This window comes from Mustelus asterias, chromosome 1, assembly GCF_964213995.1.
Source record: "Mustelus asterias chromosome 1, sMusAst1.hap1.1, whole genome shotgun sequence".
Lineage (NCBI taxonomy): Eukaryota > Metazoa > Chordata > Chondrichthyes > Carcharhiniformes > Triakidae > Mustelus > Mustelus asterias.
In genome coordinates, this window is record NC_135801.1 from 195,372,692 (window position 1) to 195,398,719 (window position 26,028).

The 26,028-nt window shown below is 45.6% G+C and overlaps 1 protein-coding gene and 1 long non-coding RNA gene across 4 annotated transcripts in view; one reads left to right on the top strand and one right to left on the bottom strand.

Moving 5' to 3' along the window:
• LOC144501208 (uncharacterized) overlaps positions 1 to 26,028 on the bottom strand; it is a 136,627-nt gene that overhangs the window by 65,912 nt on the left and 44,687 nt on the right. The gene's annotated exons all lie outside the window — the stretch shown is intronic.
• LOC144501188 (sideroflexin-5-like) overlaps positions 1 to 26,028 on the top strand; it is a 220,688-nt gene that overhangs the window by 49,966 nt on the left and 144,694 nt on the right. For both annotated transcript variants that reach the window (XM_078224621.1, XM_078224630.1), the window contains exons 4-7: positions 14,496 to 14,522; positions 16,267 to 16,321; positions 23,658 to 23,683; positions 23,973 to 24,026. In XM_078224621.1, coding sequence (XP_078080747.1) covers positions 14,496 to 14,522; positions 16,267 to 16,321; positions 23,658 to 23,683; positions 23,973 to 24,026 — 162 coding nt within the window. The remainder of the gene's footprint in view (positions 1 to 14,495; positions 14,523 to 16,266; positions 16,322 to 23,657; positions 23,684 to 23,972; positions 24,027 to 26,028) is intronic.

Genomic DNA, 26,028 nt, shown 5'->3' on the forward strand with positions numbered 1-26,028 from the left:
TAGACTGTGACTCCTAGTTCTGGACTTCTCCAACATCGGGAACATTCTTCCCACATCTAGCCTGTCCAGTCCCATTAGAATTTTATATGTTTCTATGAAATCCCCCCTCATTCTTCTAAATTCCTGTGAGTACAAGCCAGTCGATCCAGTCTCTCTTCATATGCCGTTCTGGGAATCAGTCTGGTGAACCTTCGATGGATTCCCTCAATAGCAAAAATGTCCTTCCTCAGACTAGGAGACCAAAAATGCACACAATACTCAAGATGTGGCCTCACCAAGACCCTGTATAACTGCAGCAAGACATCCTTGCTGCTATACTCCAATCCTCTTGCTATGAAGGCCAGCATGCCATTAGCTTTCCTCACCACCTGATGTTCAGAGTTCTCTACAATCCAAGGAATAGCCACAGTTGTAATGCAAAGACATTTTGCAGCAGTAGGCCATTACCTCGAGCTAGTTCCGCCATTCAGTGAGGTCATGGCTGATCTGCAACCTGGCTCCATTAATCTTCTTTTCTCCATATCTTTCATGTCCTTTTGTGATCAAAAGTCTTATCAACCTCAGTCTTAAAAACACCAGTTGACCCCCAGTGTCTTCAGCCTTTTATGGCAGAGGGTCCCAAATTTCCACTACCATTTGTGGGGAAGAGGTGTTTCCTGATTTTGCTGCTACATTGCCCGGCTCCAATTTTAAGCTGGTGCCCTCCTGAGCTTGGTTTCTCCACAGAGCAAATAGTTCCTTTCTCTCATGTCCCTTCATTAATTTAAAGGCCTCATTTAGATCACTCTCTATCTACGAAATTCAAAGGAATACAACCTAGTTTGTGCCACTTATAATTTAGCTCTGATAGCAAATTGTCAAAGTAAAACAGTCTCTGGAGTTGCCAGCTTTGTCATCAAAAGAAAAAAGTGGATGTGTCAGAATAGAAGTAGGGCAGGTGACAGCATCATGCCTTCAGTGCTGATATATCCCTGAATAATGGTAAAACTTAATTGAAAACAGAGACTAATGTCTGCAGATCATTCATCAAATGCAGGAACAATTAAATGGACTTCCAGCTTCCCAATCTGATCCTTGCCACCAGTTCACACTTCTCCTAATTGCTCGGTCTAACCCTATTCTCACTATTGCAAGTGCCAGTGTTGGTGTGAGTGCATGCTTCTCTTTCACAGCTGTTTTGAGCAGGCATCAACCTCTCCTGTTTACAAAGAAACTTCTGCCAAATGGGCACACATCACTCTTTTCATGATGAAGACAAAGTGCCAAGTGTTTGTTTATTTGGCCTACACTTTCCCCTCTGACAGCCGCCCCTAGTAAGCACACATTCACAGCCTGGATGAGATCGGGACAACTCGGTCTCTCTAACAACACTCTAGTCAATTCCTCATGTGTATGTTGTTCGGAAAAACAAATTCTTAAAGTAAATCCCCTCTCTGGAACATGAATTACAAATTTGCCTGGAATCAGTGAATTTATCCTGCGTGAATAACCAACTCCTCGAGTAGTCTTTTACTTTAAAAGATTGAATTATCCAACTTGAATTGACCAGCAAAGTAGGAATTCTGTGTTTGGAAAACAAGAAATTTAGAGCCCTAGGAAAAAACTATTATCGACAATGACAGCTACTTCACATGTCATAGGGAATGGAAGTCCCTTTGTATATTATACTGAACAGCAGACACTGAAATAAGAGGACAAGTAAGCCCGTGCAAAACCGAAGAGAATATTAGACCCTGTGCAGTGTAGGAAATCCCTTTTGGTTTGGGAGTTTTGCATTCTGGCATGGATAATAAACATCAATCCGATGATGCTCGTCGATGTAGAAGCAGCAAGTCTCATTGACAGCCGCACAAACTGCATGATCATACAGTCAGGGTTCAAAGTAACTGCAGCCAGTGGGCACATTCACCTCCAAAACACCAGTAACCCACAATAAAGACAGATGGAGTTATTGTCCCTTTAAGGGCAGCACAGCTGAAGAGGGTCATCTGGCTTGAGGGGCCAATTGGAACTGAGAGTGGGTAATCACCCCAGGGGGTGGAGCTCTCTGAAGTGTGCACCGTTTCATTGGCAACAAGGATAACACCGCTAACCTGTGAGCATCTGGTTTTAACTGAAGTTTGAAGAAAAAAGATACTCACCCGAATGCCAGTCTTTGAGCAAATAGACCCATTTGAGATGGTGTCAGACTGTGAGGAAAGGACATGGAGTGAGTGTGGATTGGCCGATACAGTTGGAAATTTAGAAATATACAGAGAAGAAATAAGAGAAAATAGCCCTCAGAAGTTAGAGCTGTGACCTTGAGTTTACAAAAAAGTGGAACTTAAGTTTGAAAAAAAGACATAGGGTGAGATTTTCCGGCCACGTTCGCCCCAAAACCGGAAAATCCTGCTCGAGGTCAACGGACATTTGCATAGTCTTTTGATCTCCCCCCTCCCACCTGCCCGCTCCAATCCCACGGCAGGCAGGCAAGATGGAAAAATTCCCCCCAAGGAGTTGCTGCAAAGTTTTTTTAAAAAAAAGTAGAGCACAGAAAGCAGTGCTTAAAGAGAGAGAAATTCCCAAAGGACCTGCAGCTAGTTCTTAAAAAGCGTATATCATTAAGAGGCTGAAACAGACAGTCTCCCAATCTGAGCAGAGCCTGTGGGGGCTTTTGGTCGCAGTCCCTGCACTGAGGGACTTCCAGCAGCAAAGCTCTGATTTGAAGGGCAGCAGGGGAGAGAAGTCCCCAACCTGTTTTTAAAAGTAAAATGAGTAAAACAAGTTTTAAAAATGGCCCATGGACCTTGAAAACGGCGAATCTCCAAAAAAAGGGCACATTAAAAAGAAGGGAAAGACTCTGGAATTGCCCTGGGGAAAGAAAGGGCTGCAGAGATTGTTGGAGGAGCTTTCCATAGAGAAGTAAAATTTTAAAAGCTTAAGAGTTCAAAGGAGGAGCAGTAGGTTCCCCCCAAAACTTCAAATGCATGGGACAGTTTTTAAAGAGTTGATAGCCTTAAAACGTTATTACATTTAAACTGGCAATACATTTAATGCAGCAATCACAAGAAAGAACAGGAAGCAATGGACAGGGAAAGTTGACTGGACAACATGGCGGCACAGTGGTTAGCACTGCTGCCTCACAGCGCCAGGGACCCGGCTTGGGTCACTGTCTGTGCGGAGTCTGCACATTCTCCCCGTGTCTGCGTGGGCTTCCTCCGGGTGCTCCGCTTTCCTCCCATAGTCCAAAGGACATGCTGGTTAGGTGCATTGGCCATGCTAAATTCTCCCTCAGTGTACCCGAAAAGGGGCCGGAGTGTGACGACCATGGGATTTTCCCAGTAACTTCATTGCAGCGTTAATGTAAGCCTACTTGTGACACTAATAAATAAACTTTTAAACTTTAAAATAGAGGGCAATTCTCAAAAAAGGTCCATAAACAATGCAAGACCTTAGAGGAGCCTATAATTCCCCAAAGAAGAGGCAATGTCAGACCTACCTGTGACACTAATAAACGTTAAACTCAAAGGATGAAACTGGGAGAATAAAAAACTGTAAAAAAATTTACAAAATGAACGTAAGGAGAAGGAGAACTAAATGAGATAATGGAGAATAAATTGATTTCTGTGGAAAAAAGCAACTAGAAAATGAGAACAAGCCCAATGAAGAATTGAATCAGGAGAATAAGAGCTTGAAGGAAGCTGACAATGAGAAATTAACTTGAGGTAAAAACATTGAAATTGACAGCAGCATCAGCAATTCAGACAGAGAAAGAAACCGGGATACAAGTTTAAAAAAAGTTTTATTCATTGGTCACAATTAGGCTAACGTTAACACTACAATGAAATTACTGTGAAAATCCCCTAGATCACGTGCCAGAACAAGATTGCTGAATTGGCCATGCGAATGGAAAAGCAGCAAGCCTGCATGGAAGAACTCCATGCAAGACAATATTGGAACTGTACATAGTTAAAGCCTACTAATAAAAGTATTTATGTTTGGACACACAAGTCTAAAGATCTCATTAATGAGCCATCAAGAAATGTTTTTGAACCTGTAGGCACCAAAGTACCTGATCAATCTGTTACAGACATAACTGATGTTTGCGTGGAAGCAAGTAGTGATGAACTGCCTGTGTCAGAAGAGGTACCTGTTATTTGCAGTTCCTATTAATGTCGATCCTGTAGAAGTATCTCAGATGTGGAGATGCCGTGTACTGTTTTCTAGGATTCGCATTCTAATCAGTATTCTGCAACTTGATTTTGTCTGTTTGCACTGTTTGAGAGCACATTTCCACTCCATCTGACGAAGGAGCAGTGCTCCAAAAGCTTATGGTATTTGCTACCAAATAAACCTGTTGGACTTTAACCTGGTGTTGTGAGACTTCTTATTGAAGTATCACAGACCAGAGAATTACACAGTTCGACAAGAAACAGAAAATCACCTCAAAGACTCAATTTATACTTGTCCAGCTGATGTGTATAATGGTTCATTGGAATTAGGCTTGAGTAACTTAGTTTTGAAGATTCTATAAAAGAATTAAAGGGAGAGGGATGTGGTATGTGTTCCTTTAAGGGCAGTGCAGCAGATGAAAGTCACCGGGCCTGAGGGACTAATTGGGATTGAGAATGAGTAATCACCCCAGGAAGCGGAGTTCTCTCTTAGACAGAAGACTTGCAGAAGCCATGAAGTGACTGAGGGCAGCAGGTTTGCAGTCATGTAGTAACATTACCTTCTGCAAATTCAAGAAAGGTCACCCCTGTTTCACAAGTGAAGGCTCCTCCAGTCCGTGCATGAAAAATTGCAGGTGCGGGGATTGCAAAAATAATATGCAGTTTAATTGGAAGAACAGCGAGCAAGTGTGGGAACAGAATCTATGAGGAGCTGCTCTTCCAATCACAAATTCTGTCCCTCCATGCTGGCTGCTCCTCCAGCGACAGGAACCCCACCCTGCACTGGCTGCTCATCCAGACAGAAACTATGATTGGTGGAGCAGCAAGGTTGGGAGATAACGAAACTGCCCTTGGGGATAATTCTCCCAAAAAAGTTCTAAGTGCCGAATTTGTGTGAAAACTGGAGTAACTCTTGCTGTTTTTATAGCGGGATTTTCAAAATGAATCTCTCACACTCTGAGCAATGCAGTGTGCCTCAGGGAGATTCATGCTGAACATCAGGGGGCGGGGCCTAATCCTGTCACAGAGGTCGGCAGCATTGCGCTGAGTGGGCTACTGCGCATGTACCGATCTTTCAGAGCGGAGATTGACGCATGCACAGTGGCCCCACACTGCCAGCCTCCGCGACCCCGCATCACTGCCCCTCCATCCCTCCGGGACCTCTCCAGGCCAGCCCTGATGTTCGCCATCCCCCTTCTCCCACCAGTGCTGATGTTTCTCCGCCTGCCCCCCCCCCCCAGTCCTCCAACCTGGTTGGCAAGCCCCGATCTCCTCTTCCCTCCCTCTGCCACCGACCCCTATGAGGGGTGGGCAGCAGGACGCCCCCGCCCCCACCTATTGCCCTCCCTATAGCCCCCTGCCCCCCTTGGCCCAATGCCTGGAGGGCAGTGCCAAGGTACTCCTTGGACATTGCTACTTTGTCCATTAGGTAGTGCCAGCATGGCACCCTGGCATTGCCAGGCTGATAATTCCCAGGGGGCACTGGGAATTATCCCCGACCTCCTGTGGGGGCCTCCATGGCCTCTGTCCCCTCCAGCGGGGTCGGACCGCCCCTTACCCGTTGGTGGGGATCAGGAGTAAATCCCACTGGAGTGAACCAGTGGGAGTGAACCAGCAGGAGGTAGACGCTAAAACCTCTGCTTAATGGAAAGTAAATTGAGATTTAGATCAGCTCCGCATGGAGCTGATGACTCCAAAAACCTGGAGCTGGAGAAGCGCGGAGGCTGCGGTTTTGGAAGAATAGCCCCCATTATCTTCAACAATGCCCCAGTTTGACTTGAACGTTCTGCAGTTCCTGAAAATTAGACAATCAGACCAAGTCGTTGCATAAAGTTAAATCTAACGGGATCCAGGGTGAGGTATCTAAATGGATACAAAATTGGCTTCTTGACAGAAGCCAGAGCATGGTTGTACAGAGTTGTTTTCAAACTGGGGGGCCTGTGACCAGCGGATCAGTGCTGGGCCCACTGTTATTTGTCATTTATATTAATGATTTGGATGAGAATATAGGGGGCATGGTTAGTAAGTTTGCAGATGACACCAAGATTGGTGGTATGGTGAACAGTGAGGAAGGTTATCTCCAATTGCAGCGGGATCTTGATCAATTGGGCCAGTGGGCTGACGAATGGCAGATGGAGTTTAATTTAGATAAATGCGAGGTGATGCATTTTGGTAGATTGAACCAGGGCAGGACTTACTCAGTTAATGGTAGGGCGTTGGGGAGAGTTACAGAATAAAGAGATCTAGGGGTACATGTTCATAGCTCCTTGAAAGTGGAGTCACAGGCGGACAGAGTGGTGAAGAAGGCATTCGGCATGCTTGGTTTCATCGGTCAGAACATTGAATACAGGAGATGGGACGTCTTGTTGAAGTTGTACAAGACATTGGTAAGGCCACACTTGGAATACTGTGTGCAATTCTGGTCACCCTATTATAGAAAGGATATTATTAAACTAGAAAGAGTGCAGAAAAGATTTACTAGGATGCTACCGGGACTTGATGGATTGAGTTCTAAGGAGAGGCTGAATAGACTGGGACTTTTCTCTCTGGAGCGTAGGAGGCTGAGGGGTGACCTCATAGAGGTCTATAAAATAATGAGGGGCACAGACAAGGTAGATAGTCAATATCTTTTCCCAAAAATAGGGGGGTCTAAAACTAGAGGGCATAGGTTTAAGGTGAGAGGGGAGAGATACAAAAGTTGTCCAGAGGGGTAATTTTTTCACACAGAGGGTGGTAAGTCTAGAACAAGCTGCCAGAGGTAGTAGTAGAGGCAGGTACAATTTTATCTTTTAAAAAGCATTTAGATAGTTACATGGGTACGATGGGTATAGAGGGATACGGGCCAAATGTGGGCAATTGGGATTGGCTTATGGGTTTTAAAAAAATAAGGGCAGCATGGACAAGTTGGGCCGAAGGACCTGTTTCCATGCTGTAAACCTCTATGACTCTAAGTCGAAATTTTGACAACTTCCTGAACTGAGACAGTGTCTCGGGAGAAAAGCAGCAAAAAGAATGAAGGGAGGCGACCAGAAATGATGACTATGTGGGGGGTAGGATTAGTAAATTTGCGGATGACACAAAGATTGGACGGGTGGTTAACAGTGAGGCGGAGTGTCTTGGGCTACAAGAAGATACGGATGGAATTGTCAAATGGGCAGATAAGTGGCAGATGGAATTTAACCCTGAAAAGTGTGAGGTAATACACTTTGGAAGGAGTAATTGGACAAGAAAGTCCTCAATGAATGGTAGCACACTAGGAAGTTCTGTGGAACAAAGGGACCTTGGCGTGTTTGTCCACAGATCTGTGAAGACGGGAGGGCATGTTAGTAGGGTGTTGAAAAGGGACACTTGCCTTTATCAATCGAGGCATAGATTACAAAAGCAGGGTGTTGTATAGAACTTTGGTGAGGCCACAGCTAAAGTACAGTATCCAGTTCTGGTTGCCGCATTATCGGAAGGATGTGATTGCACTAGAGGGGGTGAAGTGGAGATTCACCACGATGCTGCTTGGGATGGAACATTTAAGGTTATGAAGAGAGGTTGTGTAGACTTGGGTTGTTTTCGTTGGAGCAGAGAACCATGGGTGAACAGGGATAATGATGTGGAGATGCCGGCGTTGGACTGGGGTAAACACACTACGCCCACAGTTGCGTGGACCTGCAGAGTTTCACTGGCTGTCTTGTCTGGAGACAATACACATCTTTTTAGCCTGTCTTGATGCTCTCTCCACTCACATTGTTTCGTCTCTTAAAGACTTGATTAGTTGTAAGTATTCGCATTCCAACCATTATTCATGTAAATTGAGTCTGTGTCTTTATAAACTCTGTTTGTGAACAGAATTCCCACTCACCTGAAGAAGGGGCTTAGAGCTTCGAAAGCTTGTGTGGCTTTTGCTACCAAATAAACCTGTTGGACTTTAACCTGGTGTTGTTAAACTTCTTACTGTGAACAGGGATAAACACAGTAAGAAGTTTAACAACACCCAGCTTTAACCTGGTGTTGTTAAACTTCTTACTGTGTTTACCCCAGTCCAACGCCGGCATCTCCACATCATGAACAGGGATATCCACTGCTTGCTGAAGTCGAGGTCTTAGGTATTCAAGTCAGGCGACCCTGACCTATACAAGAAAGCCAGATACAATCTAAGGAGATCCATCAAAGATGCCAAAAGACAGTACCGGACCAAGCTAAAGTCCCAGGCTAGCTACACGGACCCCCGCCGACTATGGCAAGGTCTGCAAGGCTACAAGATGAAGGCATGTAAAATCGCCGGCTCCAAAACACCCCTCCCTGATGACTTCAATGCCTTCCACATCTGCTTTAAGCAAGAGATCAGCACTCCATCCTGGAAGCCTCAGATGAACCTGTACCTCAGTCACCATTGCAGATGTCAGAGCCGCTTTCTCGAAGGTCAACCCACAGAAAGTGACTGGCCTGGATGGGGTCCGGATGAGCACTCAGATCCTACGCGGATCAGCTGGCGGGGGTATTCATAGACATCTTTAACCTCTCTTCACAACAATCTGAGGTCCCTATCTGCTTCAAGAAGACGACCATCATCCCAGTACCAAAGAAAAGCCAAACAGCGTGCCTTAATGACTATCGTCCGGTGGCTCTGACATCCATCATTATGAAGTGCTTCAAAAGTTAGTCATGGCATGAATCAATTCCAGCCTCCCGGACTGCCTGGATCCACTACAGTTCGTCTACCGCTGCAACAGATCCACAGCAGACGCTGCACTCAACCCTGGAAACCTAGATAACAAGGACACCTATGTCAGACTCCTATTTATTGACTACAGCTCAGCCTTCAACACTATTATTCCCACGAAACTCATCTCCAAGCTCCGTGGCCTGGGCCTTGACACCTCCCTCTGCAACTGAACTTCCTAACCCACAAACCACAATCAGTAAGGATAGGCAACAACACCTCCTTCGCGATCATCCTCAACACCGGTGCCCCACAAGGCTGTGTTCTCAGCCCCCTACTATACTCCTTATACACCTGTGACTGTGTGGCCAAATTCCCCTCCAACTTGATTTTCAAGTTTGCTGACGACACCACCGTAGTCTCAAACAATAACGAGACAGAGTATGGTAATGAGACAAAATGAAGGAAATTGTCATCAATTTCAGAAAGCGTAGTGGAGAACATGGCCCAGTCTACATCAGGGTACGAAATAGAAATGGTCAAAAGTTTCAAGTGTTTAGGTGTCCAGATCACCAACAACCTGTCCGGGTCCTCCCATGCCGACACTATAGTTAAGAAAGCCCACCAATGCCTCTACTTTCTCAGAAGACTAAGTTTGGCATGTCAGCTACGACTCTCATCAACCTTTACAGATGCACCATAGAAAGCATTCTTTCTGGTTGTATCACAGCTTGGTATGGCTCCTGCTCTGCCCAAGACCTACAAAAGGTCATGAATGTAGCCCAATCCATCACGCAAACCAACCTCCCAGCCATTGACTCTGTCCACACTTCCCGCAAAGCAGCCAGGGTAATTAAGGACCCTACGCACCCCGGACATTCTCTCTTCCACCTTCCTCTGTTGGGAAAAAGATAGAAATGTCTGAGGTCACGCACCAACCGATTCAAGAACAGCTTCTTCCCTGCTGCCATCAGGCTTTTGAATGGACTTACCTCGCATTAGGTTGATCTTTCTCTACACCCTAGCTATGACTGTAACACTGCATTCTGCACTCTATCGTTTCCTTCTCTATGAACGGTATGCTTTGTCTGTATAGCACGCAGGAAACCATACTTTTCACCGTATGTTAATACATCTGACAATAATAAATCAAATCAAATCAAAAGAAGAGTGAAGGGTGACCTGATCGAGATGTACAAGATTATGAGACATGGACAGAGTGGATAAGAAGCAGCTGTTCCGCTTAGTTAAAGGGTCAGTGACGAGGGGCATAGGCTCAAGGTAAGGGTCAGGAGGTTTAGGGGGGACATGAGGAAAATTATTTTTTCCTAGAGGGTGGTGAGGGTCTGAAATGTGCTGCCTCGGAGAGTGGTGGAGGTGGGATGCCTCACATCCTTTAAAAAATGTCTGAATGAGCACTTGGCACATCATAACATTCAGGGCTATGGACCAAGTGCTGGCAGATGGGATTAGGTGGGAGTTCAGGTGTTTCTCATGTGTCGGTGTGAACTCAATAGGTGGAAGGGCCTCTTCTGGGCTGTATGATTCTATGAAACCCAGGAAGGAGGCCAGGCGCAGGCCCGGAAACCCCGCCTGTACCGAGAACCAGGGCAGCAACCAGCAGAGGGTCCATCACATTTTAATTTGATGTGGTGGGTGGAGACTGGGAAGGCAGTGAGAAACGAGGATAGAACATAGAAAAAATACAGCACAAACAGGCCCTTCGGCCCACAAGTTGCGCCGGTCATGTCCTTACGTACCTAGGCTTATATATAGGCTTACCTATAACCCTCAATCCTATTAAATCCCATGTACTCATCCAGAAGTCTCTTAAAAGACCCTATCGAGTTTGCCTCCACTACCACTGACAGCAGCCAATTCCACTCACCCACCACCCTCTGAGTGAAAAACTTTTCCCTGACATCTCCTCTGTACCTACTCCCCAGCACCTTAAACCTGTGTCCTCTCGTAGCAGCCATTTCAGCCCTGGGAAAAAGCCTCCAAGAATCCACCCGATCTATACCTCTCAACATCTTGTACACCTCTATCAGGTCACCTCTCATCCTTTGTCTCCCCAAGGAGAAAAGACCGAGATCCCTCAACCTATCCGCATAAGGCATGCCAACCAATCCAGGCAACATCCTTGTAAATCTTCTCTGCACCCTTTCAATCATTTCCACATCCCTCCTGTAATGAGGTGACCAGAACTGAGCACAGTACTCCAAGTGGGGTCTGACGAGGGTCTTATAAAGCTGCATTATTATCCCCGGACTCCTAAACTCAATCCCTCGATTGATAAAGGCCAGCACACCATACGCCTTCTTAACCACCTCCTCTACCTGCGAAGCAGATTTGAGAGTCCTATGGACCCGGACCCCAAGGTCCTTCTGATCCTCTACACTGCTAAGAGTCTTACCCTTGATATTATACTCCTTCATCCCATTTGACCTGCCAAAATGAATCACTACACATTTATCTGGCTTGAAGTCCATCTGCCACTTCTCCGCCCAGTCTTGCATCCTATCTATGCTTGCTTCTGACATTGCAGCTTCTGACATCCCTCCAAACTATCCACAACACCACCAACCTTCGTGTCGTCGGCAAACTTACCAACCCATCCCTCCACTTCCTCATCCAGGTCATTTATGAAAATGACAAACAGCAAGGGTCCCAGAACAGAGCCCTGGGTCACACCACTGGTGACCGACCTCCATTTAGAAAAAGACCCACTCTCTGCCTTCTGCAGGCAAGCCAGTTCTGGATCCACAGGGCAACAGACCCTTGTGATAGAACCATGCAGATTCATTTGGTCTTTTAACTAAACTAAGCTGATTTCAGTTTCATTCCATCAGATAGTTGGAATTTGAGGTGAATCTGATCTTTGTTTATTATTATAAATTTGGAAATGTATTTGGACAATGAATAAAGACGTGGCAGGGCTCATGGTTGGTGAAACCTTTGCTGAAGCATGATGTACATAATCCAGCAAGGTCATGTCCTGTTGTTAGTATTGCATGGACTTCATCCTGTATTACATATACTAACTGCATGAAAAACAGAAATGTTGAGGTCAGTTTAAGTTTATTTATTAGTGTCACAAGTAGGCTTCCATTAACACTGCAATGAAATTACTGTGAAAATCCCTAGTTTGGTGATTTTATACAAATGCATTGGTCCATGATCTTGACAGTAATGGAAGATAAAGAAAGGGGGCAGCACGGTGGCACAGTGTTTAGCACTGCTGCCTCACAGCGTCAGGAGCCCGGGTTCATTTCCGACTGGGTCACTGTCTGTGTGGTGTCTGCACATTCTTCCTGTGTCTGCGTGGGTTTCAACAGATGCTCCGGTTTCCTCCCACAGTCCAAAGATGTGCAGGTTAGGTTGACTGGCCATGCTAAATTGCCCCTTAGTGTCAGGGGGATTAGCAGGGTAAATATGTGGGGTTATGGCAATAGGGCCTGGGTGGGATTGTGGACGGTGCAGACTCGATGGGCTGAATGGCCTCCTTCTGCACTGTAGGGATTCTATGATTCTATGAAAGGGAAACTTAATGTGAGCTGAAAGTATTTGTTACTTTTGGTGATAATGAAAACTTTCATTTCAAACAAAACTGCTGTTACTCACTTTCCATATGTTTTCTCTTCTGGTTTTGTTTGAGTCATGACTGCACAAGCTATATATTGCCAAGTAAAGGTGTCACTTTGCAAAATAAGTTTATAATCTAGCATTGATGCATGGTTAGCATACTATTATCTGATTAATCCTTGTCTTGAGATTGGATGAGCTATACAAAAAAACAATACAGCACAGGAACAGGCCCTTCAGCACACCAAGCCTGCGCCGATACACACTTTCTATCGCTCTGTTTGCCTCCCATTTATGTGTCTATCAAAACATCCCTTGAATTTTGCTAATGTGCCTGCTTCCACCACCTCCACTGGCAGTGCATTCCAGGCACCCACCACCCTCTGTGTGAAAACCTTTCCCCATTCCTCTCCCCTAAACTTAACCACTCTCGACAACCACAGATGCCTGAAGATTGGAAGGTGGCAAATGTTATGCCTTTGTTTAAGAAGGGCTGCAGGGAAAAGCCTGGGAACTATAGGCCAGTGAGCCTAATGTCTGTAGTGGGTAAGTTTTTAGAAGGTGTTCTGAGAGACAGGATCCACTGGCACTTTGAGAGGCAAGGACTGATTAGGGACAGTCAACATGGCCTTGCGAGTGGAAAACTATGAATCATGAATTTGATTGAGTTTTTTGAAAGGGTAACCAAGAAGGTATATGAGGGCAGTGGGTTGTTTTCGTTGGAGCAGTGAAGACCAGACCAAGATGTACAAGATTATGAGAAACATGGACAGAGTGGATGAGGAGCAGCTGTTCTGTTTAGTTGAAGGATCAGTCATGAGGGGACATGGTTCAAGGTGAGGGTCAGGAGGTTTAGGGGGGATGTGAGGAAAATCTTTTTTACCCAGAGGATGGTGATGGTCTGGAATGTGCTGACTGGAAGTAAAAACTACCTGGATGAGCACTTGGTGCATCGTAATATTCAGGGCTAATGGGCTAAGTGCTGGCAGAAGGGATTAGGTGAGAGTTCAGGTGTTTCTAATGTGTCAGTGCAGACTTGATGGGCCGAAGGGCCTCTTCTGATTATCAGGGTTAAACTACATTTGCCATTTTTCAGCCCAACTCTGCATCCTATCTATATCTCTTTGCAGCCGACAACAGCCCTCCACATCAGCCATTAGCATCATTAAGGGAGATTAAGACTTGTGAAGGTTTTCCTTTGTTTGAAGTTAACTGGAACACTCACTGTCTCTGTGGCCATTGTTACTTTGAAACTGCTCCAAGGCATCAGGTGAGCAGCTGGAGACACGTTGTTAACTCAGCAATTTCCCATTTTTAACAGCACAAGAAAGAATTTAGCTGATCTTTCTCTGCACCCTAGCTATGACTATATTCTATATTTGCTATATTCTGCACCCTTTCCTTTCCTTCTCCCCATGTACTCTATGAATAATATGCTTTGTCTGTATAGCGTGCAAAAAACAATACTTTTCACTGTATCACAATACATGACAATAATAAATCAAATCAAATCAAATTTGACTTCATAAAGTAATCCAGCTGATGAATATATTTTTTCCATCACACCTCAACCGTGAAAATTTGCACATTTTGCAACAGCGTCACCAAGTAGAACGCCCCAAAGTGTGACAAGCAATAATAAAAAATAGCACACCTGAGGGGCGGATTGGTGAAATATTGGTGAGATCAAGTTCCAAAGTGGGATTGATGGCTTTCTGAAACAGCCTTGTTTTTGGTTTGGAATATCTTGAGGTGGGACAATAAATAGATGTATTTTACCTTATAGTGCACATGTCAGTCTGCTGTTATATATTTTTGGTAACTTAAAAAAGTATTGCTTCCCCCCAACCCCCATGCTTCTTCCCTGACTTGCCTACACCCAACAATGCTCCCACACACTCTTCACAAGTTATTGCAAAGCAATCTGGTGTGAAGTGTCTATTTGATTATTTCCCTTCCTTCATACTGTCCCATGTCTGACCCAGCTGAAGTGAACCAACTCAACAAAGACTAAGAATTATAGTTCTGTGTACTACACTGTGCACTAAGCCCCAGTGTCATTGTGCCATCTCCACTAACAATTTCTCTCTTTTACCTGTATGTTTTAGCTTTGGGAAGCGCAGAAGATTCGACAGGTAAATGTTTCTTCTTTCTGTAATTGTGAAGTATTGCACCACTTTCTCAATAATGCCATCTCCTACAGTTGTATTATGTGAAATATTTTAACGTGTTTTGTGTTAGTTCATGTTTCATCATTCTTTGTGAGCCCTGTTCTGTTAGACTAATTGAGGAAGTGGTTTATCAGTCTCTGACTTGCATTCTCTATGGGAAAGTGTTGCTGACAGTAGCTTGGTTTAACTGAATATTTTAGAAACTAAATTTATCCAGAACTTGAACTCTGCTTCCATGTTAAATTGTTGGATTATTGGGTGAATAATCCAGAGAATATAGATCTCACCACAATGGATTGAAAAATTTATTTTAGTGTGAAACAATGGTTTGGAAATAAAAACAAACAAAAGTGACCATGAAGCTGTTGGATTGTTGTAAGATATCCATCGGTTCACTAATATTCTTCAGGGAAGAAAACCAGCCAGTCTGGGCTTCGATGTGATCCCACTCGCCATTCAACATGGCTTATTCTTAACTGCCCTCTGAAGTGGTCTGTCAAGTCACTGAGTTGTACCCAAGGCAGCTTGGGATGGGCAGTAAATACCAACCTTGTGCCCACATCCCAAGAATAAATTTTTTAAAATGTGGAAAGGCTTTTTGAATTCCTCAGGTTAGGTACATCAATTTTTTTCAGGATAATTCCTCAGAGTTGTGTGCTAGGCCCAAACATCTTCAGCTGCTTCATCAATGACTTTTCCGCCACAATGAGGTTAGAAGTGGGAGTGTTTGTTGATGATTGCACAATGTTCAGCACCATTCATGACTCATCAGATACTGAAGCAATCCATGTCCATATGTAGCAAGACCTGGACATATTCAGGCTTGGGTTGAGAAGTGGCAAGCGACAATTGCACCACTGCACGCCTCTCTCCACTCTACCTGATGAAGGAACGGCGCTTCGAAAGCTTGTGATTTCAAATAAACCCGTTGGACTATAACCTGGTGTCGTGTGACCTCTCATCTTGACCAGCATACAATGGCAGCAATATGTACCATCTACGAGATACACTGCAGAAACTCACAGAGGCTCCTTTGACAGTAGCTACCAAATGCACGGCCTCCAACAAGGACAGCAAATACGTAGGAACTTCCCAATCTTCAGATTCCCCTCCAAGCCACACACCATCCTGACTTGCAACCATATCGCCGTTCCTTCACTGTTCTGGGTCAAAATCCTGAAATTCCCTCCCCAACAGCACAGTTACAACACAGTGGGCAATAAATGCTGGTCGAGTATCCCATTGTGACCAGCATCCCATGGACGAATACATTTTAAAAAAGAGAAGTTTCTTCATTATTTCCCCGCCTACCTCCCCCGCCCATGCCATGATTCTAGGCCATGAACTCTTGTGTCAAGGATGATGTGCCATTTCAGAGGGCAGTTAAGAGTCAACCACATTGCTGTGGGTTTGGAGTCACATGTAGACCAGACCTGGTAAGAATGGCAGATTTCTCTCAAAAAAAGCAATTTTGTTTTGGATAAGAATCAATGATAGTTTTACGGGCACCATTACTGCCTTACATTTCCAGATTTTTTGTTAATTGAATTTAAATTCCACGGGCTGCTGTGGTGGGATTTGAATCCATGACTCCAGAGCATTAGCCTGGGCCTCAGGATTACTAGCCCAACAGCATCATTACGCCATCATCTCCCCCATATTGAACAATGTCTAATAAAGCAAACCTTTTCTTTTGATTTGCTTTCAGGCTGTTTTGCACCCGGACACCAACGAGAAAATTTTGATGCCATTCAGGATGTCAGGTATATTTTTTTTGAAGATTTGTAACAGCTATTTCTGTTCTTGCCCCTCATTTTTCAATTCCTTTTCCTACTGTGCCACACTCTATTCTGCCCCCGAGGGCACAGCCTTTCTGTCAGTGGCGTTCTTCCAAGATGTGTGAGAGCAGGTTGATTTGATCAGGTTCAAACCCTCTCTCAGCCCCCCTTCCAAAGAGGAAACAGCCAGTTAACCCCTCCAGCCTGTTCCAGCACCCTGGTCAATCCGTGAACTAACTACATATACCTCCCTTTGCCCCATATCCTGTAATAACTGGCACCTGTGAATGGAAATCTATTTTGATTTAACGAACAAAGAACAATACAGCACAGGAACAGGCCCTTCGGCCCTCCAAGCCTGCGCCGCTCATGTGCCCAACTAGACCATTCGTTTGTATCCCTCTATTCCCAGTCTGTTCATGTGGCTATCTAAACGATCCCAGCGGGTCCGCCTCAATCACCTTGCTTGGCAGTGCATTCCAGGCCCCCACCACCCTCTGTGTAAAATACGTCCCCCTGACATCTGTGTTGAACCTTGCCCCCCTCACCTTGAACCCGTGACCCCTTGTGTTCGTCACCTCAGTCCTGGGAAAAAGCTTCCCACTGTTCACCCTATCTATGCCCTTCATTATTTTATACACCTCTATTAGGTCGCCCCTCATCCTCAGTCTTTCCAGGGAGAACAACCCCAGTTTACCCAATCTCTCCTCATAGCTAAGCCCCTCCATACCAGGCAACATCCTGGTAAACCTTTTCTGTACTCTCTCCAAAGCCTGCACGTCCTTCTGGTAGTGTGGCGACCAGAACTGGACGCAGTATTCCAAATGTGGCCTAACCATCGTTCTATACAGCTGCAACATCATATGCCAACTTTTATATTCTATGCCCCGTCCAATAAAGGCAAGCATGCCATATGCCTTCTTGACCACCCTCTCCACCTGTGCTGCCACCTTTAAGGATCTGTGGACTTGTACACCCAGGTCCCTCTGTGTGTCTATACTCCTGATGGTTCTGCCATTTATTGTATAGCTCCCCCTTACATTAGATCTACCGAAATGCATCACTTTGCATTTATCTGGATTAAATTCCATCTGCCATTTCTCCGCCCAATGTTCCAGCCTATCTATATCCTGCTGTATTCTCTGACAATGTTCATCACTATCCGCAACTCCAGCAATCTTTGTGTCGTCCTCAAACTTACTGATCACACCAGCTACATCTTCCTCCAAATCATTTATATATATCACAAACAGCAGAGGTCCCAGTACAGAGCCCTGCGGAACACCACTAGTCACAGACCTCCAACCGGAAAAAGACCCCTCCACTGTTAGCCTCTGTCTTCTATGGCTAAGCCAGTTCTCCACCCATCTAGCTAGCTCACCTTTTATCCCGTGAGATTTAACCTTTTGCACCAGCCTGCCACGAGGGACCATTTCCATTTTAAAGTTAACAATTGATCTCCATTAGACCATAAAAGAGAGTAGAATTAGGTCATTCGACCCATTGAGTCAACCCATTCAATCATGGCTGATATGATTCTCATCCCCATTCTCCTGCCTTCTCCCTGTAACCCTTGATCCCCTTATTGATCAAGAACCTATCTATCTCTGTCTTAAAGACACTCAATGACCTGGCCTCCACAACCCTCTGTGGCAATGAGTTCCCCAGATTCACCACTCTCTGGCTGAAGAAATTCCTCCTCAGCTCAGTTTTAAAGGAGCGTCCCTTCACTCTGAGGTTGTGTCCTTGAGTTCTAGTCTCTCCCATTAGTGGAAACATCCTCTTCACGTCCACTCTAGGCCTCTCAGTATTCTGTAAGTTTCAATTAGATCCCCCCCCCCACATCCTTCTAAACTCCATCGAGTATAGACCCAGACTCCTCAACCACTCCTCATATGACAAACCATTCATTTCCTGGGATCATTCTTGTGAACCTGTCTGGACCCCCTTCACGGAATGGGGCCCAAAACTTCCTTAGATATGGGGCCCAAAACCGCTCACAATATTCCAAATGGGGTCTGACCAGAGCCTTATACAGCTTCAGCAGTACATCCCTGCTCTTGTATTCTAGCCCTCTAGAAATGAATGCTAACATTGAATTTGCCTTCCTAACTGCCAACTGAACCTGCATGTTAACCTTAAAAGAGTCCTGAACCAGGACTCCCAAGTCCCTTTGTGTTTCAATTGTTTGTGAAAGAACAAAGAACAATACAGCACAGGAACAGGCCCTTCGGCCCACTAAGCCTGCACCAATACGCAGTTTCTATCCCTCTGTTCGCTTCCCATTCATGTGTCAATCAAGATACACCTTGAAGGTTACTAGCATGCCTGCTTCCACCACCCCCGCTGGCAGTGCATTCCAGGCATCCACCACCCTCTGTGTGAAAATCTTCCCCTGTATGTTTCCCCTAAATTTACCACCTCTCACTGTAAACCTTTGGCCTCTTGTAGTTGAACCTTCCACCCTGGGAAAAAGCCTCTGACTACCCATCCTATCTATGCCTAGAGTTCTAAACTACTACCAAATGTCTTGTATATAGAAGTGTTTCCTAATCGACTTCTGAAAGGCTGAAATGTTAGACTATGCCTCCTAGTCCTAGATTGCTCAACCAGCAAGAATAGTTTTGTGCAAATTACCCTATCTGTTCCCCTTAAGAGCTGGAAAACATGGCTTGCTTCCCCCTCCCCACCACTGACCCACAAAATAGCATGGATCAGGATCAGGCCGAGCACACACAATGATCATTTCTCCACACCATACTCAGAGATGCTAATCTGTGCTGGGCTAGCCAATCTGTACTCACTTAACCATAGATTCATAGAATCCCTACAGTGCAGGAGACCATTCAGCCTATCGAGTCTGCACTGACTCTTACCCAGACTTACCCTGAAACTCCACGTATTTACCTCGCTAATCCCCCTAACCTATATGTCTTGGGACACTAAGGGCAAATTTAGCATAGCCAATCGACTTAACCTACACATCTTTGGAGTGTGGGAGGAAACTGGAGCACCTGGTGGAAACCTAAGCAGACGCGAGGAGAACATCCAAACTTCATACAGACAGACACCCAAGGCCAGTATTGAACCTGGGTCCATGGTGCTGTGAGGCAGCAGTGCTAACCACTGTGCCACCTTGCTGACCAGGCTATTTCACTGTGAGGATAAAGTTTAAAGTTTTAAAGTTTATTTATTAGTCACAAGTAAGGCTTACATTAACACTGCAATGAACTTACTGTGAAATTCCCCTAGTCGCCACATTCCGGCGCCTGTTCGGGTCAATGCACCTAACTAACATCACGTCTTTCAGAATGTGGGAGGAAACCGGAGCACCCGGAGGAAACCCACGCAGACACGGGGAGAACATACACACTCCACAGACAGTCACCCAAGCCAGGAGTCGAACCTGGGTCCCTGGCGCTGTGAAGCAGCAGTGCTAACCACTGTGATATCTCAACCAGGCCTGATCCAGTCCAGATGCATCATTTTTATTATTTTTTTGAGAAGCACCTAGGAAAGCTTTTAAGTTTAAAGTTTATTTATTTGTCCCAAGTAGGCTTACATTAACAGTGCAATGAAGTTACTGTGGAATTGATACAGAGCTACCGTTAGCAAGTGTGGCAATAGAATTAGATTTGGAGATCTAGCAAAGAGGTGGAACTGACACAATGCACCAAATTGACTTTAATGCTGTAAATCTTTATGCTTCAACTCATTTCACGGTGAATCAAACGTGGTCCAAGAAAAGGGACAGTGAAGGAAAAAAACAAGTTGATATTTGTTGAAGTTTCTTGTAATTGTTAGATGTTTCGCAGAGATGCTGGAGTCAGCAGTGTGTCTGTTGGCAATGTGTAACATATTTTGTAACAAAATAGGACACCGTTTCAGATCTAGGACTCTAAGACTGCCGACTGTGGGGTCTCCATGCTGATGGTGGTCTCCTGCTTGAAAAATAAAGTTTATTTTATTTATTAGTGTCACAAGTAGGCTTACCTTCACACTGCAATGAAGTTACTGTGAAAATCCCTTAGCCGTCACACTCCGGCACCTGTTCGGGTATACTGAGGAAGAATTTAGCACGGCCAGTGCACCTAACCAGCACGTCTTTCAGACTGTGGGAGGAAACCGGAGCACCCGGAGGAAACCCACACAGACACAGGGAGAATGTGCAAATTCCAGACAGTGACCCCAAACTGGGAATCGAACCTGGGTTCCTGGCGCTGTGAGGCAGCAGTGTTAACCACTGTGCCGCCCTACCAGCAGCTGATATTTCTATAGGCTTCGCAAATGTAGAAAGACAACTCAGTGCATCAATTAAGAATAGAAACAGTGAGTTAATGGCCAGAACAGAACAAAATGGGCCAGATTGTAAATGTTAGTGAGGGGCATTCATATACAGTCAGAGAAAAAGGTTTTGCAGAAGGTTTTCAAAGCCTCTCCTGGTACACTGGCCCTTAGAGTTGCATCTCAGTTAACACACTGAACCCTAGAGTTAAAATCTCCTTTAACACACTGACACCTAGAGTTAATTTAACACACTGGCCAGAAGTTTCCGGCTGTTCGCGCCAGTGCCCACTGACAGCGCACCTCTGGCACGGATTTCCTGGCAGCCTGGGGTACAGTCAATGAAAAATCCCATTGACAGTGGCGGGACCAGAAAATCCCGCCACAGCGGATGACGTGCCATTTCCATGTGAGAAACACACCACAAGAATGCCAGAAAATCGCCCCCCCCCCCACATTGACCCCCGAGAGGTATAGCCCTGTGCTGGGTGTTATGCAAATGTCCTACCTCTGGAGCCAAAGGGAAGAGGTGACACCACTTTGCCCTGTGATGGGATCTGGGGAGGCATTCATCCAACAGTTGCCAGTTAATTGGCCAGGGCCATCAACCCAATCAAGACTGCTCCCCTGGCTGCTGGCCCAACCAGGAGGCTGCAGCAGCTTAGCAGCACCACCACTGGAGCTAGCCATTACTGATGCTGCAACTGCAAGGTGAGGGCAATTAAATGGCCTGGTGCCGCTAAAGAGGGTTGGGAGACTCGCGGGCCAGGCACACCCCTGCAAAAATACCATGGGGTCTTGTGAGACAGGGGGAGTGCTTATGCTGCTGTTGTGTTCATTGCCAAAGTCAGGGGCCCTACTGAGCCATCGAGTGCTCACCCCCACCCCCTTCACCACCACCACCACCACCACCACCCCCCCCCCCCCCCCCCCCCCCCCCCGTCCACTTCTCTCGGAGCTGGGTGGTTTCCCCATGCGATGATGGGCCCCTCTGACATGAGAAGTGGCCCTTAATTGGCCACTTCAGTGGCACAGTTGTTCTCCTCGCAGGCTGTGCCAGAAAATTTTTTTTCTCATCTTGCTTTCACCAATTATTTGAAAATCTTACGCTCTTGATGCATTCACTATTGAGAACAGTTTCTCCCTATCCATTCTGCCCAGATCCCTCATGATTTTGAATATCTTCGAAAAAATCTAATCTCAGCCTTTCTAAGCCAACTAAAACAACCCTAACTTCTCCAATCTATCTTCGTAACTGAAATTCCTCATCCCTCACACCATTCTTGAAAATATTTTCTGCGCTCTCTCCAGAGCCTTCACATCCTTCACAGAGTGCGGCACTCAGAGCTGGACAGAATACCCCAGCTGAGGCTGGACTGGTGTTTAATACAAATTCAACATAATCCCCTTGGTCTTTACTCTATGCCCCTGTTAAAGCCTAGGATACTGTTTGCTTTGTTAACCTCTCTCTCCACCGGTCCTGTCACCTTCAATGATTTATGCACAAATACATCAGGTCTCTCTGCTCCTGAACCCCCGCTCGAGTCGTATCCTTTATTTTGTATTGTCTCTCCATGTTCTTCCTCTTAAAATTCATCACTTCACATTTCTCAGCGTTGAATTTCATCTGCCTCCTGTCCACCCATTCCACCAACTTGTCTATGTCCTTTTGAAGCTCAATACTATCCTCCTCACAGTTCACAATGCTTCCAAGTTTCATATCATCTGCACGTTGCATGTACACCAATATCTGGGTTACTAATATGTCAGGAAGAGCACAGGTCCCAACACCGTGATTCTATGGTGACACAATGGCAAACTACCCCCCCCCCTCCCCGCTAAAAAGTTGGGGGGAGCCTAACCATAATCCTGGTGGTTGCCCTGTTGAAGTTGCATTCATTGCTTTAAAACAAGACTTTCACACTTTTCTCAGAAGGATGTCCTGCCTTTGAGAGATTCCAGCCAGTCAGATTGGCCATAGGCAGGCAATGGCCCAGTGGTATTATCGTTAGATTGTTAATCTAGGAACTCAGCGAATGTTCTGGGGACCCGAGTTCGAACATCCTCGGCAGATGGTGGAATTTGAATTTAGTAAAAAATATCTGGAATTAAGAATCTACTGATGACCATGAATCCATTGTCGATTGTCGGAAAAACCCATCTGGTACACTAGTGTCCTTTAGGGTCTGGTCTGGCCTACATGTGACTCCAGAGCCACAGCTCTCAACTGCCCTCGGACAACTAGGGATGGGCAATAAATGCTGACCAGCCAGCGATGCCCATGTCCCATGAATGAATTTTTTAAAAATCTGCTCTGTAGTCCAATCAGTGCCAAGCCAGATTGGTGGCCACCAATGGGACTATAGACAGTCCCAACCATGTTGAGGAACCCAGCTAAGTCTGGGATCAGGCGTCTTAGCGAGCTGGTTGGGGGCTGGGTTTAAGAGGCCAGGGGTGGAGAGGGAGGCTCAAAGAGGATGTCCTGGGGAGAATGGACCCCTTGACCCCCCTCTGCAGCAAAAGGTCCTTGTTTCCTGCGTGAGGGTGAGGAAGTAAACAAAGCACTAAATCAATATCTGGGGTGTAAAAGTTGACAGTCCAGTAACTTTAGAATCCAACATTGGTTTCCCGTTCAGATAGTTCAGCTGCCCTGACTATCTGATTAGTCAGATCACATCTGTGTGAGTGGGAAAATAGAGCACATGTTGATAGGTAGGTTACATACTGACCATGTTCGGGACTGAAAGGAGAGGTTTGTGGCTTAGATGATCCTATACTCCCAATTTATCCAATGGGGTATGGAATAATGTAAAAGGGGAAAAGTAAGCACAAGGCATGGAACTTACAGTGAAAAATGTTTTAACTTACTTGACAAAGGGTCATCTGGACTTGAAACGTCAGCTCTTTTCTCTCCTTACAGATGCTGCCAGACCTGCTGAGATTTTCCAGCATTTTCTCTTTTGGTTTCAGATTCCAGCATCCACAGTAATTTGCTTTTATAAAAATGTTTTAATGCCTGACTATCCCTTTCTTGCAGGTTACATTCCTTTTGGGACCCCAATTGTGAGTATTTAAGGGTTGTATCTTGATTAAATTGATGTAATTACCATGTCAGTGATATCCCCCCGTAACAGCTTCCCTCCCCTATCATTATGTACCTTGTAGCTGCTGCAATTGATGATACATGCTGCATGACATTAAGGTTTTGGTTGACCAAGAGCCAATGTAGATCAGCAAGCAGGAGCGAGGCAAAGTCAGAGGAGTTGTATTCTCTTGAACCATGTCTGCCTTTTATTGTTTGAGCAAGCCAAAGTGTGGTTCATAGTCTAATCAGTGACTCTGTTCTCTGTAGGTTGTTGGCCTTCTCCTCCCTCAGCAGACATTGGCAACTACTGTTTTCTGGCAGGTAAGGATTACTGGTTTGGCATTGTAATAGAGGCTTGCATAGATCAATGTGTATAGAGCATGTTTTCAGAGGGGCGGGAAACCACTCGTGATCAATCTTTCATCTCTGACCTTCCAAACATTCTGCCACAACCTATCTCTTCTTCTTGTTTCCCATGCTATACTCGAGGGAAGGAGGATGTAAGTACAGAATTCGGGGAGAAGGTTCTTGAATAGTTTGACATGGTAGTGAGGAGATATTGGAGGTTTTGGCAGGCTTAAAAATGGGCAAATCCCCAGGCCCAGATGGGTTGTAATGCAGGATGTTGTGTGAGGCAAGAGAGGAAATTACAGGGGCTCTGACCCAAATTTTTAATTCATCTCTGGCTACGGGGAGGGGGTTGCTAAAGGATTGGAGGAAAGTTAATGTGGTTCCACTTTTCAAGAAGGGTGGTAGAGATAAACCAAGGAAAACTATTGGAGAAAATTCTGTAATCTCTACTTGGAGAACAAGGTTTAATCAGGGATAGAACATAGAACATAGAAAGCCACAGCACAAACAGGCCCTTCGGCCCACAGGTTGCGCCGATCACATCCCCACCTCTAGGCCTATCTATAGCCCTCAATCCCATTAAATCCCATGTACTCATCCAGAAGTCTCTTAAAAGACCCCAACGAGTTTGCCTCCACCACCACCGACGTCAGCCGATTCCACTCACCCACCACCCTCTGAGTGAAAAACTTACCCCTGACATCTCCTCTGTACCTACCCCCCAGCACCTTAAACCTGTGTCCTCTCGTAGCAACCATTTCAGCCCTTGGAAATAGCCTCTGAGAGTCTACCCTATCCAGACCTCTCAACATCTTGTAAACCTCTATCAGGTCACCTCTCATCCTTCGTCTCTCCAGGGAGAAGAGACCAAGCTCCCTCAACCTATCCTCATAAGGCATGCCCCCCAATCCAGCCAACATCCTTGTAAATCTCCTCTGCACCCTTTCAATGGCTTCAACATCTTTCCTGTAATGAGGAAAGCATAATTTTGGCAGAGGGAGGTCATGCCTAACAAATTTGAACAAAGAACAGTACAGCACAGGAATTTGATTGAATTTTTCAAGCAGGTGACCAGGTGTGTTCACTTGATGTAGCTTATCTGGATTTCAGCAAAAGCTTTGACAACATGGGAGGCTGGTAAAGAAGGTAAAAGCACATAGGATCCAGGGTAACTTGGCAAATTGGATCCTAAACTGGCTTAGTGGCAGGAAGAAGTTTAACAACACCAGGGTTTACCCCAGTCCAACGCCGGCATCTCCACATCATTAGTGGCAGGAGACAGAGGGTGGTGGTACAAGACTGTTTGTTTGTGTGACAGGAGGGTGGTATCCAGTGCCGTACCACAGGGATCAATGCTGGATCCTTTATTGTTCGTAATGTGTATGAACAATATATGTCAGAATGTGTGTGTGTGTGTGGTCGGATGATAAGTAGGTTTGCAGATGACACAAAGATTGGCATGGTGTGACACAACGAGAGAGTACTCAGTGAATGGCAGGACACTAGGAAGCTCAGAAGGATCTTGTCCACAGATCCCTGAAGGCAGCAGGACAGGTAGTTAAGAAGGCATACAGGACATTTGCTTTTAATCAGTCGTGGCATAGTAAAGTTTATTTATTAATCAGTAAGGCTTACATTAACACTGCAATTAATTTACTGTGAAATTCCCCTAGTTGCCACATTCCGGCGCCTGTTCAGGTCAATGCACCTAACCAGCGTGTCTTTAAGACTGTGGGAGGATACCGGAGCACCCGGAGGAAACCCGCGCGGACATGGGGAGAAAGTGCAAACTCCACACAGGCAATGACCCAAGCCGGGAATTGAACCCAGATCCCTGGCGCTGTGAGGCTGTAGTGCTAACCACTGTGCCACCGTGCTGCCCCAGATTATAAGAGCAGAGTGGTTATGTTGGAGCTGTACAAAACCTTGGTTAGGCCGCAGTTGGAGTGCTGTGTGCAATTCTGGTTGCCTC